At 23.0% G+C, this 17,087-nt stretch overlaps 1 protein-coding gene and 1 long non-coding RNA gene across 2 annotated transcripts in view; both read right to left on the minus strand.

Moving 5' to 3' along the window:
- The window catches only part of LOC126906416 (uncharacterized), a 177,185-nt gene that overhangs the window by 157,393 nt on the left and 2,705 nt on the right, over positions 1–17,087 (minus strand). The window lies entirely within an intron of this gene.
- Positions 1,487–16,999, minus strand: LOC126906385 (DNA topoisomerase 3-alpha). Its single transcript, XM_050686966.1, has 21 exons — positions 16,695–16,999; positions 16,431–16,640; positions 16,028–16,161; positions 14,506–14,624; positions 13,708–13,878; positions 13,474–13,649; positions 12,546–12,726; positions 12,337–12,444; positions 10,362–10,474; positions 9,954–10,158; positions 9,201–9,384; positions 9,057–9,144; positions 8,738–8,989; positions 6,788–6,992; positions 6,507–6,575; positions 6,299–6,373; positions 5,535–5,615; positions 3,969–4,005; positions 2,381–2,574; positions 2,258–2,314; positions 1,487–1,745 (listed from the first exon to the last, which is right to left on the minus strand). Exons 1-21 carry the CDS (start codon positions 16,857–16,859, stop codon positions 1,711–1,713), a joined length of 2,859 nt encoding a protein of 952 aa, XP_050542923.1. The 5' UTR covers positions 16,860–16,999; the 3' UTR covers positions 1,487–1,710.

Below are 17,087 nucleotides of genomic sequence, written 5' to 3' on the forward strand. Positions count from 1 at the left end.
TAATATTTGAAAATGTTCCGGAAATACTGCGTCCTTTAAAAATATATCAAATTAAAGCTTATTTTATGTACTACAAAATAAAAAATAAAAAATTTGTCCCGACACTTTATCTTCTACATGTAAACGGCTGCCGTAGTTAAAAAAACACTATTTTTGTGTTAAAATTTTCGATTTTAAATTTTCAACTTAAAAGTGCTATAACTTTTCGAAAAATGTAATTATCAGCACAAATTATTTTTTTCTAAATAAATTATAAGTACATCTTTCATTTGACATACTTTTTATTAAAATTGGACAATTTCCCCTTATACAGGGCTCGTTCAAAACTTGAAATATTGTATAAAAAATAGAACTTTTTCAACTTAACTTTTAAAAGTGTTCCGGAAATACTGCGTCCTTTAAACATATATCAAATTAAAGGTTATGTTATATACTATCAAATGAAAAAAAAAAATTTGTCCCGACATCTTATCTTCTATGTGCAAATGGCTGTCGAAAATTTAAAAAAAAATGTAATGTTTGCGATAAAAATTACATTTTATCGGGATGTTTTTTGTACTTAAAACTGCCATAACTTTTTCAAAAATGAACAAATAAAAATAATATTTTTTTGTATTGAAACCTTAGATATTTCCCTTTCATTTGATATAATTTTTTTTGAAAATCTAACACTTATTCTGCTCACTGGGGCAATTTAAAATAGTAACTTTTTTACAAAAAATAACTTTTTCAACTTAATTTTTGAAAATGTTCCGGAAATACTGTGTCCTTTAAACATATATCAAATTAAAGCTTATTTCATGTACTATAAAATAAAAAATAAAAAATTTGTCTCGACGACCTATCTTGTATGCGCAAAAGGCTACCGTATTCAAAAATATGCTATTTTAACAAATTTTTTTTTTATAAATTAAACACTATCTACAGATTTGCATCGAAGCGTTTTTTATAATAGTGATTTTAATCACTGTCAGATATCATCTATACTGGACCCAACTATGCCACGACCCCACTGTACCGCCACCCCACTGTGCTGGATTTTTTTAATTAATATTGAAATAAATTTACACAGAACATTTCTTGATTTTTACTAGCAACAGTTAAACATTTACCTACAATAAAAAGATTTCTTAAAAATTTCATCATTAACAAAAGTACCAAAGAGGCATAAAGATCATTAAAATTATTTTCTTTTCAGTTATTGAAAATTAAAAAATTTAAAAAGTGAAAATTAACTTATGGATTTTTGAAAAAATTATAAAAAGAAATTAATCTTCACGCACAACTCTAAGAAAATGATGATAAAAATATAATAAATCATAAAATATTAAAAAATCAAACGTTTTCCTTTTAAAACTAATTTATCATTTTAATTAGTAAATAAAACTTGAAATTATGACATTCCAAATTATTAACACTACTAGAGTATATTTTTTCATTTATTATAAATATATAATTTATCAATCTACGTAAAAATGAAATGCATAAACAATTTTTAAAGTATATTTAAGAACACATCAGAAATTATATGAGTAATTCATAATAAATATGTTACATTAATATTGTATAATTTCAATACAAATTAAACACACATTGAGTCTTTAGATTTACTTAAATTTATTTATAATATAAATAATTCTGTTATAATAAGCTTTTTATAATAAATAGGTCTATTCTTAGATGTCCTAACCATAAAAAAACATCTCGTTTTTAAGATATTTGTGGGCAATTTCTTCTTGTATGACCTATTTAAAAAAAAAAATTTAACAATCACTAATTACAATTTTTGATTAAATAGGACTAATATTTGGTTTTAGGAGTTGAAATTTAAGTTTATATTAGTTTAAAAATTGTTTTCAAATTTTAATATAATTCTTAGTTTTGAAACAATATTTTTAAAATGATTAAGATATAATTAGAATTTTTAAATTATATTTTGTGTTCAATTAAAATAATCTTTTTTTACAATTTATAATATGAATACTAAATTAAGAAAAAATTTTTTTATGATATTCATAATTTAATATGAAAATAATAAAGTAATTAAAACAAATAAATTTACAGATATTTTTATAGGTTATTATGTTTTAAAAGAATGCATAATAAAACTAAGGTTTTCATTTTGAGTTTGAACACAATGTGTGTTAAATAAAATGGGAAGTTTAGTTAACAATTAAATTAGTATAAAAATATTGTAATGGTTCTATTATTTATAGTTTATACATCAAACACTAAATTATTTAAAATAATTAAATACCTGTTTGTTTACAATTACCACACTTCCTTTGTCCTTGACCACTACTACTTGATTGATCTATTATTAAAATATTATTTTACTTAATCTTTAAACTTCATTATAAATGTTTAAATTAATACTTACTATTTCTAGCTCTAAACGTACTGTTTTGAAAACTTCTATTGTTGTTATTTCTATAAGGAGGTTGAGTAGTTGAAACAGTAGATGCTGACTGATCAGCCCAGAGAAAAAATGTACATCTATTAGATTGAGATATAGGTTTTGAACACCCATAAAATTGGCGTCCTTTATTTGGTGTATTTTTAGTAACTGTCAATCTGAACATTTTTTAAATTTTAGTAGCATTAAATAAGATATAAATTTAGTTAAGTAATTAAGTTTACTGCTGTATATTGAAAAAATATTGGTGGTTAATAAGTAAAATATAAACTATTCGTTAAAGAAAGGCAGAAAACATTCAATTAAATTATATTCTAAAACTTCATTGATATTTTCTCTTATTTATTTATACTTGTTTTGTAATTATATTGCAGGAACCAATGCAATAACATTTTAGTGAGGCTCTTTTAATGTTTTTTTAGTAAATGAGACTTTTCAGCATCGATGCGAAGCTGTGAAGGTATTAATTTTACTATGTTTTTTTTTTAATTTTTTTTTTTTGTGTCTGTTATCACTTTTTCTCAGCTCTCACCGAACCGATTTTTTTCAATGATATGTCAATAGATCACAAATTGTATCTTGTCAAAGACATTACCCTCAATAATTGAAAAAATTTCCCACAATCCCCGTAAATGGGGAAAATCTTTAATTTTCGAATTTTTTTCAATTTTTTTATTTAAGACTGCCATAACTTTTTCAAAAATGACCAAATAAATATAATTTTTTTTTTATAGATGCATGATGTCTTTATTTATCATTTGATACATTTTTTTTATAAATCTGAACCTTTACCTGCCCACAGGGGGGATTCAAAATGACAACTTTTTCACAAAAAAGTAACTTTTAAAAGTGCTCCGGAAATACTGATACTTATATATATATATTTTAAATTAAAGCTTATGTAATATACTTTATTATGGAAAAAAAAATTGTTGGACTTTATTTTGTCTTCACGGTGAAAATAGCTACCGTATGCTATTTTTGTGTTAAAATTCTCGATTTTATATTTTGCATTTTTAATTTTATAATGTTATAACTATTTGAAAAATATATGGATCAATACAATTTTTTTATGTTAAATACTAATTATATACTTCTTTCATTTAACATACTTTTTTTTAAAATAAAACTATTTCCCTTTATATATTATAAATATATTACACTTATAAATCATAAAACTTGAAATCAGGATATAAATAAGGAAATAGGAGATCATGTAGCTTTTGGAATAATCCACCAAATTTTTTAAATTAAACACTATCTACAAATTTGCATCGAAGTGTTTTGTATGATAGTGATTTTAATCACTGTCAAATGAAATCTATACTGGACCCAACTATGCCACGTCCCAACTATGCTGGGTTTTTTTTATTTGCATTAATGCATATGAAGCTTTTTAAAGCGTATAACTCTTGGAAATTTTTTATAACTTAACTAAAAGTAAAGATAATTATTTAAAAAATAATAATGTATTAACTGTTTTAAGCTATTTTAATTATTATTGTAATTGTATGTAAACTATATCTATGTAAATTACTTTTGTAACACTTACAATTTTGCACCTTCACCACAATTACAGCAAACTTGATCTAAAACATATATTGATAAAAATAGATATTTTTATAAGTTACTAAATTGACAACAATAAAAATATGTTAATAGATTTAAACATTAGGTATGACATGGCCTTATTGATTTGCATTTATTGTATGTAGATTTTTTTATTTGTTTATTTAAAGATAAAATTTATTGAATTCAAAATAGCACATAAGTTTCATTTTTTATGCACACCTATTAAAACTCAAAAATTTATATTATAAAATAAGTAAAAAAAAAAAAGAGTTCTTGTACTATACTATGATGATGCCCATTTTAAATAGCCCATATTCTTTGTTAAAGATATATTTGTTACAATCATTGATAGGAAAGAACAGATTGAAATGTCAACATTTATTTTAAGTGAACTGAAAATGAACCATTTAAGTTTTAAAAAATCAAATTGAAGTACTTATTTTTTATAGATGCAAATGTTGACTAGTTTCTGTTATTAGATTTCTATTTAAAATTACCATTTAAAATCTCAAGCTAATTTTTTTTATGATAATGTTTAATTTGATCATAATTGGATTAACTAAAATCATATGGTTAAATTTAGTGTTTTTTTAAGCTTTTTATTTGCATTAAATTGAAGAAAAGTTCAATTTAATCAATCACCTGTTAAAAATTTAAATGAGACTCCAATTTCATAGATTTAATTAAAGCTTCATATTTTGTCCTATGCTTTAATGAAAAAAAATTAAAACTTGGGATGCTTTCACCTGTCTCTTAAATGTAAACTGAATTAATAAAATTGAACTAGATTATATTGGGTAATTCCTTAACTATTCCTCACAAAATATCTTCGAAAATATTAAAGTTAATTATTATTTTAACAATCATAGTTGAGCAATTTTATACAAAAATTAATTTTTTGCAATTATCTCTTATACCCCAAATTATTTTATACTTATGATTTGCAAATGATTACATCTGATTGGTTTATTTGAAAAAAAATGTTACTTTTCATTTTATTAAATTTTCAAAGAGTAGTTGTTTAAAATTTAGGGGTAATAGACGGCAACATAATTATTCACATATATCAAAAAATGTTACTGGTTTATAGAAAAACAATAAACTGTAAACGTATCTTCATTGCACTGTAAAGAAACAGGAATACTCATTTATTTATAGTGTTCGCGCCTTGTATAAATAAATACTCAATGGAAATTAAATAAAATAAAAATATTTTCATACAAAATTTTTTTGTTTATTTGATCAAAAAAAAAATTGTTGATAAAAAATAAATAAGGTTGCCATTTGAAAAACAAAAGTTAACAATAGTTTAAGGACAACAGCAAACAACGCATCTGAACATCAGCATTAAAATGATGTAACTGAATGATCCAATGCACCATATAACACCCTATTTAGTTAATATTTAGAGTTATATACCTGTATTAATATTTACTAATATATTTATAATGAACATTATTAGAAGTTTTGTTAGTGTAAATAATTCACAGTAAATTAATGCTACTTATATATATATATAAGGTTTTAGTCTTATAGATTCATTTACCTGTATTGATGGATGGTGTTGAAGCTGACCTATGAGAATTATTGGTTTGATATTGTTGAGCACTATTTCCACGTCCTGGGCCTAGTATATAAAGTAATAACTTTATGAACTGTGTTAAATTATGTGTTTACTTAAAATATATAGAATATTCAGTAAGTAATGTAATGGATTACTATTGTTATCATTGTTTGTGACAAGCGACCTGTTTCATTACTTACTGAAAATTCTGTTTATACATTTAATGGTGGCACTAAATTTATTTTATATAGTCAAATTTTTAATTAAATCAATGTCAAATTTAGGTTTGAATGATCTATTCATATATGATCTTGTTCTGATTTTATTTTGAAAAAAAAAATATTCACAAATATTTTTATATTTTTGACAAATAATTTTAAAACCTTCAAAAAGGTTAAATTTATAATTTTTGTAAAAATAATTAAATATCTGCTATAAAAAAATATTTAAATTAATTAAAACTTATAATTCAAAAGTAAAAATTAAAAAATTAACAAGACTTATTATTAATTTTTGTTAATAATAAAATTACACGTTAGAAAGTAAAAAAGTGTAGAAAAATATAAATATGTGTATTATTTTGCTTTTATCAATCTGGAAAAAGGATGTGCTAGTATTTTGAAAAACAAATGAAATTGAAAAATATTTAATTAAAAAAAAATTTCAGAGGAAAATATAAGGACTACAGACATTAAACTTGGTTTTACGTAAATATTAAATTTATAGTTAAGAATAAAAACATTTACCAGTGTTGTTATATTGTGATGTAGGTCTTTGGTGACTATTTCTTTGATATTGTTGAACATTGGAGCTATGAATATCTAAGAATATATTATTGTTTTGTTAATTTTTAATTATGTATCAATTTTTTTTTTATTTGTAAAATATAAAATTACTCATTTTTTAAAGTTATAAAAGTACTTATAAAAAAATTAAAAATTCAAATTAATTTACCATTGTTGTTGTATTGTGATCCTAGTCCTAGATTATTATTTGAATGTTGTTGAGTATTTATTCTTAGTACTGGAACCAATAAATTTTAGTTCATAAAATAATATTAATTCATAATTCATAATTTTTTTTTTTATACTTTGAGACATAAAAAAAAAAAAATTAAATCAAAATTATAACATTTTTACTTTTAAGCTACGTAAATATTAAAAAATAACCTCTAATCATTGTTATTAAATCATTTCGCTATAGTTTTCTTTATTAATTTAATTTATAGTATTTACCATTATTATAATTTGAGCTTGATTGATTATTTCTACTAGTATTTATAGAATTAAAATTTGTAGCTGGACGAGACAAATTTACTTGAAGTATTTCACTTAATCTCGACTCACAACCATTAATGCAACCGGTAAAATTATTTGGAAAATGTGGTCGCATGCTTCTATCACTGAATTGGAAATTTATTAATTTTACATTTCCAGAACACTAAACAAAACAAAAATCAAACATTATTCTTATAGTAAGAATTTAAAAAAATATCAAAATTTATGAGTATTTTTAGAAAAGGAGTTTAAAAAATATTTAATCATTATTAGGTTTTGACATCTTTAATATAACTTTTAATCCAGCAAATATTTGAGGTTATTTTTTGTGTAAAATAACTTTTAAAGTTTTTGACTATGTTAAAAACATATTCTTTATTATTCCTGTATCTCAAAACTAGACTAAATTTAGTCAAATTTTTATCAGGGCACAAAAACAGAAAAATGTAACTTTGAATCTTTATTGAAATTTAAATTAACAATAGCATGCCAATATTTTTGGACTGAAATACATGGTTAATACACTATTAGTTTATTTTATTATGTAAATTATATCAAGTTATGTTTTTTTGGTACAACCTTAAGTTAGGACTAAAACTTTTAAAATTAATAAAATATGAAAGATAATAACATCTTAACAAAATTCTGTAAATAGAGTTCAATATTAACTTTAATTTCACATAAAAAAAAGTAATAATCTGAGATCCTAATTTTTGGACTTACGCTACCCTAAATTTGAGGTACAGATTTGTTTCTAATGAAAAAAAAAAAAATAATTTTAGAGTTTTTTCAAAATTATTAAATAGATATTATTAGCTCTTTCCCTCAACAAATTTTGATCGGTTGATAACAACTTAAGCTTAAGTACTTATTGAATTACAAGCAATTTAATACGTAGAATGGGAATATAGTGCGTATAGGTATAACTCGTATATTTATATTCCATACTATACCTACTCTACATACTCACTCTATGTACTAAAATGATAATAACTCAACAAGTACTTATCTTAAATTTGTATTAACTATCAACATTTTTAGTAAAAACCCAGCAAATTGTGGTTGTGGCACGTGGGAAACTGGCATAGTTGAGACAAGTATAGATAATATCTAATAGTAATTAAAATCACTACTATCAAAAATCCTTTGATGCAAATCTGTAGTGTTTAATTTTTAAAAAGTATTAAAAAAAATTTAATTTTCAATTTTTGAGGATAATTTCTTCAAATAGATTCGATTTATGATCTTATGATGTATCGTTGACAAAACTCCATTTAATAAAAAAAACTTTAAACATTCAATGAAATTTAAAATATGTATTTCCATTTGTAAAAAATCTAAGTTAATACATTTTCAGTACATAATGTACAAGGCTAAAAAGTATTATATAGCCAATAATTTGATAATATGTAATTAAAAATTTTTTTTTTATTTTTAGTCTGCAAGTAATTGAGTGGGTTATGATAAAATACTTATCTGTACAGAGAAGTAAAACAATTTTATTCTTAAAAATAAACAATAAAAAATAAAATAATGATTTTAACATTGTCTAAGGTAGTATGAATTATTTTAAATAAAAAATTATTTGATTTGTCAAGACATCTTGGACCACCTGTTTTTAATAATCAATTTTTTTTTATTAATAATTTAAAAGTACACATAAATAATGATTGTTCTATGAAACATTTAATTTTATACAAATTTTATGACTTCAGATTTTATATCAATTCTTCTATAAATAAATGTTTTGATTTGTATATTTGTTAAGGAATCTTTGTTTATTTATTTTATAGTTGCTTACTGAGCAAAACAAAATTATTGAGTCTTGAAAATTATGAATTTACTATTTTATAACCTTAATTGTAATTTTTTTAATAGTTTCAAATTTAGTAAGAAATAAAATCAAACCTCTGGGCACACATTATCAATAACAGTTGCTCCAATTACATTAGGAGGAAACCAATATGTATTTCTGCATGTTGGATATCCATTACAAGAGATATAAAATCCTTGGTTGTTATGACGTTCTTTTAATATCAATGAAAATTGTTTACAAGCAGGACATTTACAAACATCTTTTAATGTCAAAGATTGATTACTATGGTATGCTATTGGCTGTGCTCTAAGGTATTTTCCTAATGATTGATCTAATTTTTCTACCTAAATAATAAGAATTTTCAGTAGAGAACATGTCTTTAAACATTAATGTTTAAGATAATTTACGAACTTGTTCTGTTGTCTTAATAAATACTTCTTTATACTTGGCTATTTGTTCTTTAAGAACAATATCTGATGATTTAGTTCCCTCACATATCCTAAGATAATGAAACAAATCGATTATTTTTATAAAATAATGAGTAACTAATTTTACCTTTTTAAATCGGCTTCAAGTTCAGATCTTAAACGTGGTTTAGACATTTCAAATCCCATATTATCATATCCTTCTACAAGACCAATTCCAAGTTCACCAGGAACAAAATATTTATTATTTTCCAGGCCCACATATAAACGTGACTTAATAGTTTCAATGTGTTCAGCATGTGTAGCATCAGTGCCTTATAAAAAATAAGTAAAATGAAAAGTATTAAGTTAAAATTTCTAGTTTTTTCATAATATTTGTTATAATTAGTTGTATTTTTTAAAGTTATATACTTCATATCTTCAATTTTACATAATCTGTGTTTGCTATTTTTAACATGAAAATTACTAACAGCTTTACTCAAAATGTAACTTAGATTAATGGTAGTTAATTAACTATATACAAATAAAAAATACATAAATATTAAGAATTGTAATTATTTTTAGTATTACAGTGACCAAAAGTAAAAAAAATAATAAGTATATTTTTTCAATAGTTAAACAGTTAAGAAGTTAATCATTCTATCAATGAATTGAAAGTTATTATTTTGTAACTGAAAGTTTTAATTATAGAAACTAATAATCCTATAACTAAAAATTTTTTATTTGTCTGTACTTCAAATAGTGTAATAATTGATACATAAATGAAAAAATGGGAAGACTAAGATATGCCAATAATAGCTTGACCATACAAGGATTAATTTTTATTACAGAACCCCAAAAATGACTTATTCTCGGAACATGAATTAAAGATGAAAATTTTTACCAATGCCATGTTTATCCATTAATGTTATGAGGTCAGATTCTGTAAGAAGGTTAGGTGCGCTGGTTTGACCATCAGTCATTTCCAATCGAGTAGGCATAAAAGTTTCACCTTGATTATATTCATGCATCAATTTATTTGACCATTTTTCATAAATATATACTTCTAGATAGTTTAAAGCTATAATTTGTAGTCCTGAAGCTGAAAACTATAATTATGCTGTTAATATTAATAATTAATAGTAAAGAAATAGATCAATTAAAAAAATCAATTATATTTTTAATTAATTGAAAATCTAGATGGATAATAATTAATAATAAAACTCCTTCAAATGAAGTATTATTCGGATTTACTATTGTTACTTTAAATTTAAAATATACCACTGTGTTAACTTAAAAATTAAACAATAACCTTTTCTCCGTTAATTTCAATGTTAACAATAGTTTCTTGTCCTTGAGCATCTTTTGATAAACATGCTAAAAAATGTCTGACAATATATTCATAAACTTTACGATCTTTGGGATCTAAAATTGATCATATTATAATTAGATTTAAATTACTATATTTTAAATAACATCAATAAAGGCAATTTGAAAAAATAAACTACATAAAGTAAAATATAAAATCAATATAAGCTAACAACACAAGATAATACATTGAAGATAAATTAACTTATTTATAAGTTGAATGTAACATATTCTTCAAGATAGTTCATAAATCATGATGAAAGTCAAAATTAGGTTAAGATATATTTTTTTTAATTTTGTGCCAACAATATCAAGGAAAATTTAGAAAGAATCAAAAGCCTTATCACCAATATAACTGTTGGGGTTAGGGGCACTAAATATTATAGTGCGTACCTGAACCGGCTAATTGCACTAATACCGATCAGGCTGCGTAGTGTAATGTATGTAAATAGAATCACTGGAGGTGGGAGGGTTCGCCTGTGCAGTAACCAGTGATCTATGTAGTGAAAGATGTGTTAGTGTGTATATATGTAAGTGTGTACTATTAAATTAAATAAATAAATAATTTAAACCTGTTTACAATAATTAATAATATTTTCAATAAATAACTTGACTAGATAAATTTAGCCCTTTTGGCTCAACAAATAATATAATTATAAACTCTGAAAAAATCTAACAAAATAACAACAACAATGAATTATACAACTTCAATAAATCAATAACAAATGAATATGACTCTTCTAATAATAAATGACTCTCAATTCACTCTTTAAAGTAATTATAGTACTAAACAAGATGTCTAAAAATAACTCCAAGAACAATGGTGTAAAATTATGTAATTAATTAAAAGGACAATATAAAGAATAATAGTATAAAATTCAACAATAAGATGTAGTAATTAAATTAAACAAATTTGACTAGATAATAATTATTACTAAAATGACATTGAACAGATAACACAAAATTAAAGATAGTTTAATTATTTAATGATTTTCCCACAATATAAAACAACAAATACCCGTGCGATAATGACTATTTTATACTCACAAGGTCCTTATGACCGTTGTGCGTTGTGCCTTACGCCTACAATGAAATAAATAAAATATAAATAAACTTGTAATAACTAATCTGTTCAACAAATCACAATCAATAATAACAATAATGAGAATAAAGACTACACTAAATTATAAAGTGGAACACAAATCTACAATAGTACTCACAATTTGCAGAGCTGCTGGCCAGAGATGCTACCTAAAACTAAACACGAACCACAACAATAACAAATGAACTTACTAATTAAAGACAATTTTTTGGTAACATAAAATTTAACTGCCACAATGAACTAGAACGATTAAATATATAGCAATTAACTATCTCAGTAAAGATGCAAGTTATCGAGCTAATTAGTAGTTGTACAGTTAATGATCCTAACAATTAGTGCGAAAGAATAGAATAACAAAACTATATGAGTTTATTATAAACTTGAACTTTGCCGTAACGTTTAAAAACAAAAATTAAACGTCTATATAAACAACCAAATTGTATATTATAACTAACAAAAATTTAAATGTTTCAACAAACCAAACAAAAACGGAATATTACCCAATACAAAAAAAAAGATACTATATTACAAAAATTTGTGTGGTTATGTGTTGTGTGTGGTGTGTAACAGCTGATCGGCCGGTGATAGGGACGTCCACTACAACGTTCATAGTAGGGAGTAGTCGCGTGATAACAATTAGACCGGTCCGAGTACACTTTAAGTTAACAACTGAAATGTTGTTAACAATAACTTTCAATGATATTATCATTATTTAAACTATAAAAAAACAAATTAAAAACATTAGTTATTCAATATTAATTAATTATGATAAATTCTCCTCCATTTATATAAAAATGTAATAAATTTTATAACAAACCTTGAAGACCATTTGTATATTTTGTAGGGTGAATAGGAGGATGAGCTTGATCAGATTTTTTACCTTGTCGTGGAGAAGGACCATCATGTAAAACTTTTTCAGCAAAGGCTATATAAAAAATAATAATAATAATAAAAGAAATTAAATCAGTAAATTTTGTTTATATTGAATATAAAATTAGTTTTTTTAAATTTACACCTAATACTTACTACCCCAATTGTTATCTTCAATGTGTAATTGAACTAAGTTATTTAAATTTAGTTCTTTTGGAAATATATTAGTTTCGGTTCTAGGATAACTTATGTATCCTTGACTGTAGAGTTTTTCTGCAATTTTCATAGTTTCTTTAGCATTTATTCCAAGTTTTCGACTAGCAGTTTTTTCAAGTTCCTATTTATCATAATAAACTGAATTTATTTTAACTTACAATGTTTTAACAATCAATGGTTTATAATAAATTAAAGTTTCATTTTGAACTGAAATTATTTTTAACTAATAAAGATCAGAATAATTGAACTATCAAATTAAAATATAATCACATCAAAGAATTTTATGATAGCGATTTAATCACTGTCAAATTTTAATTAATATCAGGTATCTACTATAGATAATTTGTATTTTTAATTATATTCTGATTCTAATATAAATATTCTTTCATGGTTTTGTTTCTTTAATTAATTTTCTAGATGTTATAATTCAAAATACTGTTCATTTTGCTTATTTTTTATTATGCACTGTTGCTACACATGCTGAACACATTGAAACTATTAAGTCACGTTTATATGTGGGCCTGGAAAATAATAAATATTTTGTTCCTGGTGAACTTGGAATTGGTCTTGTAGAAGGATATGATAATATGGGAAAGTAAAGTTAGTTACTCATTATTTTAAATCTGGTTGTTGCACCAAGTCCTCAAATTATTAATACTAAGACTATGTAAACATTTCAAAGTAATTAACCTTCATGAATATAATATTTTATTTTTATAAACAAGACCAAGTCATTAGTCAAAAATTAGTTCATATAATAAATAAAATTTGTGTAAAATGAATTTATATTATTTATTTATGATATAACAAATAAAAATTTGTATATTAATTAATACATTTTAATTATAGAAAAATATAAATTGCTTACTATAGTATCAAGAGGTACAGGTCGCCACTTAGATTTTGGTTTTTTAATAACATTTAAGATATGCGCCATTTGATTTTCTAAACACCGTTCAAATAATACTTTACAGAATAATTCATCAAACAATCTTACACGATGCCATGCATATTCAATGTCTACTTCTCCAATTTTATGGTTCACTAATAGTAAAATAAATAAAAAATAATATTTAGTGGACATATTTTATAATAAAAGCACCTTTTATTTTCCAAAACTGTTCAGGAATAAAGTTTTGAATATCTTTATATCGTTCAACAACAAAACCTAAAGTAGGAAATTGACAGCTTCCATAACTAATTAAGCTGTTGGCTAATACATCTGGAAATACATTACGCAAACGCAAAGTTTGGTAACGAGTAAATGCAGCACCTAAGATTTGAATAAAAAGATATTTGAATATCAAAATTTACATATATCAAAGACAACCATGATAATATCAATATACACAATTAATAAGGCAGTAAATCATTTTTTCATACTTTTCAAGAGATCAAAAATAAAATTTATTCTCCAATTACACCCAATATGTTTATCAATTTTCTAAGTAGTTTAATATTAAACCAAATATTCAATATTTTTATGAAAATTATTATGAGATGAGTAAAACCTAAATCCAAAGACCTCATAATCTCAAAGTTCAATTTTTTTAGTTACTGCTTTATTCTTTGTGCATGGCGATATGATGCTAAAATTGAAAAACCAATTTTATGAAATATAAGTAAAATAATATATTTTCTATATCCAATTTCATAAAAAAAACAATACTTATAATTTTATTATAAGTAGACATATTTATAGAGTAAAAAAATTATACAATATATATCAGCAATCTTTAATTAGATAAATCAAAGAAGCTACTTATTTAGAAATTTAACAATATTTCAGCATTTGGAGTTTTGGTACTTATTATTGAACTAATATTAGAAACAAATACTAAAAGAATAATTGAGATAAACTATTTTTAATTTAAATTCTTTACAGTTAGATTTAGCTCACCAATCCTTAAGTCTAATTCACTTCTGACATCAACTGCATCACTTATATTTTTGTTTGGATATCCTAAATTATTTATTGCCCTTTGTACCGATTGTTTTGTAATTTCCGATAATATAGCTCTAACAAAATAAAATTTATAAAGAGTGTCTACTAATAAAAACTATGTTAAAATTATATTTTTACTATTAATTTTTAATAGCAAAATTAAAATTTGATTTTCATTTTTAAATTTTAAAACAGTGAAATTTTAAGATTCTCTTACAAAAATATTCAATTGGTCAATAATAATGTTGGAATGAGTATTTATTGATTTACTTGCAATTTAATACATAGAGTCAGTGTTTAATATGGTGGATATTTATAATGTATACTCCACCAGCATTTATCTATTTATCCTAACCCCAAAAACATCTTAAAATAGTATGTATTACATACATCAATACAAAAAATAAATAATAAAAAAAATGTTTTTAACGTAGTGTATGTATAAATTATTTTTAAAAAAATGTTATGTAAAATAATTTGTGGATAAAAAGTTATAAAATTTATCATGTAGACCACCCTGTATAGATTATAATAAACTATCTGATTTCTTGCAAAATAAATACAAAGTTGAAAAATTTTTCTTTAATTTTTATTACATATTATTGTTGATTTATCAGCTACTAATTACTTTATAGAATCATCCTTTATAACACATATAGGTGTCAACTTTATATTTCTAAATGGCAACATATATATTTACGTAGTTTATTAAACACAAAATGATCTAATTAAAAAAATGACTGTTTGATAACATCTTTTAAACTAGTACTTCAGATGTTATTCTCATTTTTATATATAAGCGGGTGGATAAATTCTTCCAAGAAACGTCTAATAATAAAAATAACAACAAACTTGCTTTACCTCCAGTCTATACATTAAAATCCTAATAAATTTCAAATGACAGATCCAAAAGTTGCAAGTTCTTAAAAAATTAAAAACAAAAAACAAGTTTTAAGTTCATTGAAGAGTTACGTTTTATAAAATGTGGCAAAATAATGCAATGTTATGTATAATTTAAAAAATAATTTATATTTAATATTTTTTGTATAATATTATTGTTGTTGTTTTTTTTTTATTTACATAATAAGCTATAGCATCATTGTCTAATATTAATTATTGCTATGTTTAAAAAAAAAGGGGGTTTATCAATTGACATATTAATCAACAAATATATAGAAATGTATATACACAAAACTTTTCAATGTATAAAACTTCAAAACTATGTGCTATAAGGCGAGTAGAAATAAATTACTTTTGTTACAATAAGAATTCATAATTCATTCTATTTTAAAATTATAACGTAAAATTATTTTTATTTTTGTATTTTAAAATTATTTTAAAGTTTTTAAGATTTTTTTTGTATATTTGTGTTTTTAAGAAAAAAAAATTTTTTTGGACAGCTTAAAAAAAAAAAATTTCATTTTACTTAGGTTATGAAAATGAAATGAATTTAAATCAGCAGAAATCACAAATTTACCTATATACTTGAATATTAGGATTTACTTCTTTACAAACTTGGATAATTTCAAAACCAATATTTTCTCCTTCTCTATCAGCATCAGTCCATATAACTAAAGCATTACAAGTTCGAATTTCTCTTACTAATGTATTCTACAAAAACCAAATTAAATTTTAATTTTTTTGTTTTTAATTAAATAACTTTGAACATTAAAGGTGATAAAAAAACTATGTTCAAAATTAATTAAATAAATTAAATTCATAAAAATTATACAAAATATTTAGATATTTTAGACATAAAAATTTAAGGTTTTGTATTTCTACTTAAATACATCTTAAAAATAGTACAAACATAGTTTTAAATTATTTAAAAGAAAATTGGTATATTTAATAATTTTTTGTATTAAATAAAATTTTAATACCTTTATGTCAACAAATTTTTTGGGACATTCTTTTATAACTGGTGCATTAAATAAATCTAATGGGGAACAAGAATTCCACAAACGATAAGGTCCTTGAAATTCAAATCCCAATAAATGTCCAGAAACAGATGTCATTACCATTGTACATGGTGATCCTCTAAATGTATGATTAAATTCATAAATTTTATTGAATTTAGAAATACCTTCTCTCTAAAAAAATAAACGAAGTAATAAATTAATATTTCTCTCAGAACAAAAAAATACCCTTTGGCAATTTCCGTTTGATAAATAACCAGCAATATTTTTTGCAGCATCATTTTTTTCAGCTACATTTAAAACTCTCATTTTTATATTTTTTTTTACTTCATCTGAAATACGACGAATATAATTGAATATGTAAGGGAAATAAATTGATCTACTATTATTCATTCAGTTTCACAATACTTCAAAATTTTTCATTAGATAAAATTTAATTGAAAAAAAAAACGGTAATCAAGAAATTACTAAAGATTCGAAAACTGAAAAGGTATAGTTCTATTTAAAAAATTATATTTAGACACACTTGACTTCAAAGTGTATTTTGAAAATATCTATAAGTTTAGCGGTTAGTTCTTTTTAATAACCATGATGATAATTGATAAGCTACATATAATTTGA

Source organism: Daktulosphaira vitifoliae, unplaced genomic scaffold (assembly GCF_025091365.1).
Source record: "Daktulosphaira vitifoliae isolate Bord-2020 unplaced genomic scaffold, ASM2509136v1 Scaffold_4, whole genome shotgun sequence".
In the NCBI taxonomy this organism is placed as follows: domain Eukaryota; kingdom Metazoa; phylum Arthropoda; class Insecta; order Hemiptera; family Phylloxeridae; genus Daktulosphaira; species Daktulosphaira vitifoliae.

What these genes read in the sequence shown, in the direction of transcription:
- LOC126906385 (XM_050686966.1), bottom strand. Translation starts at nt 16,859, where the DNA reads ATGAATAATAGTAGATCAATTTATTTCCCTTACATATTCAATTATATT. An exon ending in CAAACGGAAATTGCCAAAGG is followed by an intron (nt 16,641 to 16,694) that starts GTATTTTTTTGT and finishes TTATTTTTTTAG; the next exon opens with AGAGAAGGTATTTCTAAATT. An exon ending in ATCACAATATAACAACACTG is followed by an intron (nt 5,616 to 6,298) that starts GTAAATGTTTTT and finishes TTTATATACTAG; the next exon opens with GCCCAGGACGTGGAAATAGT.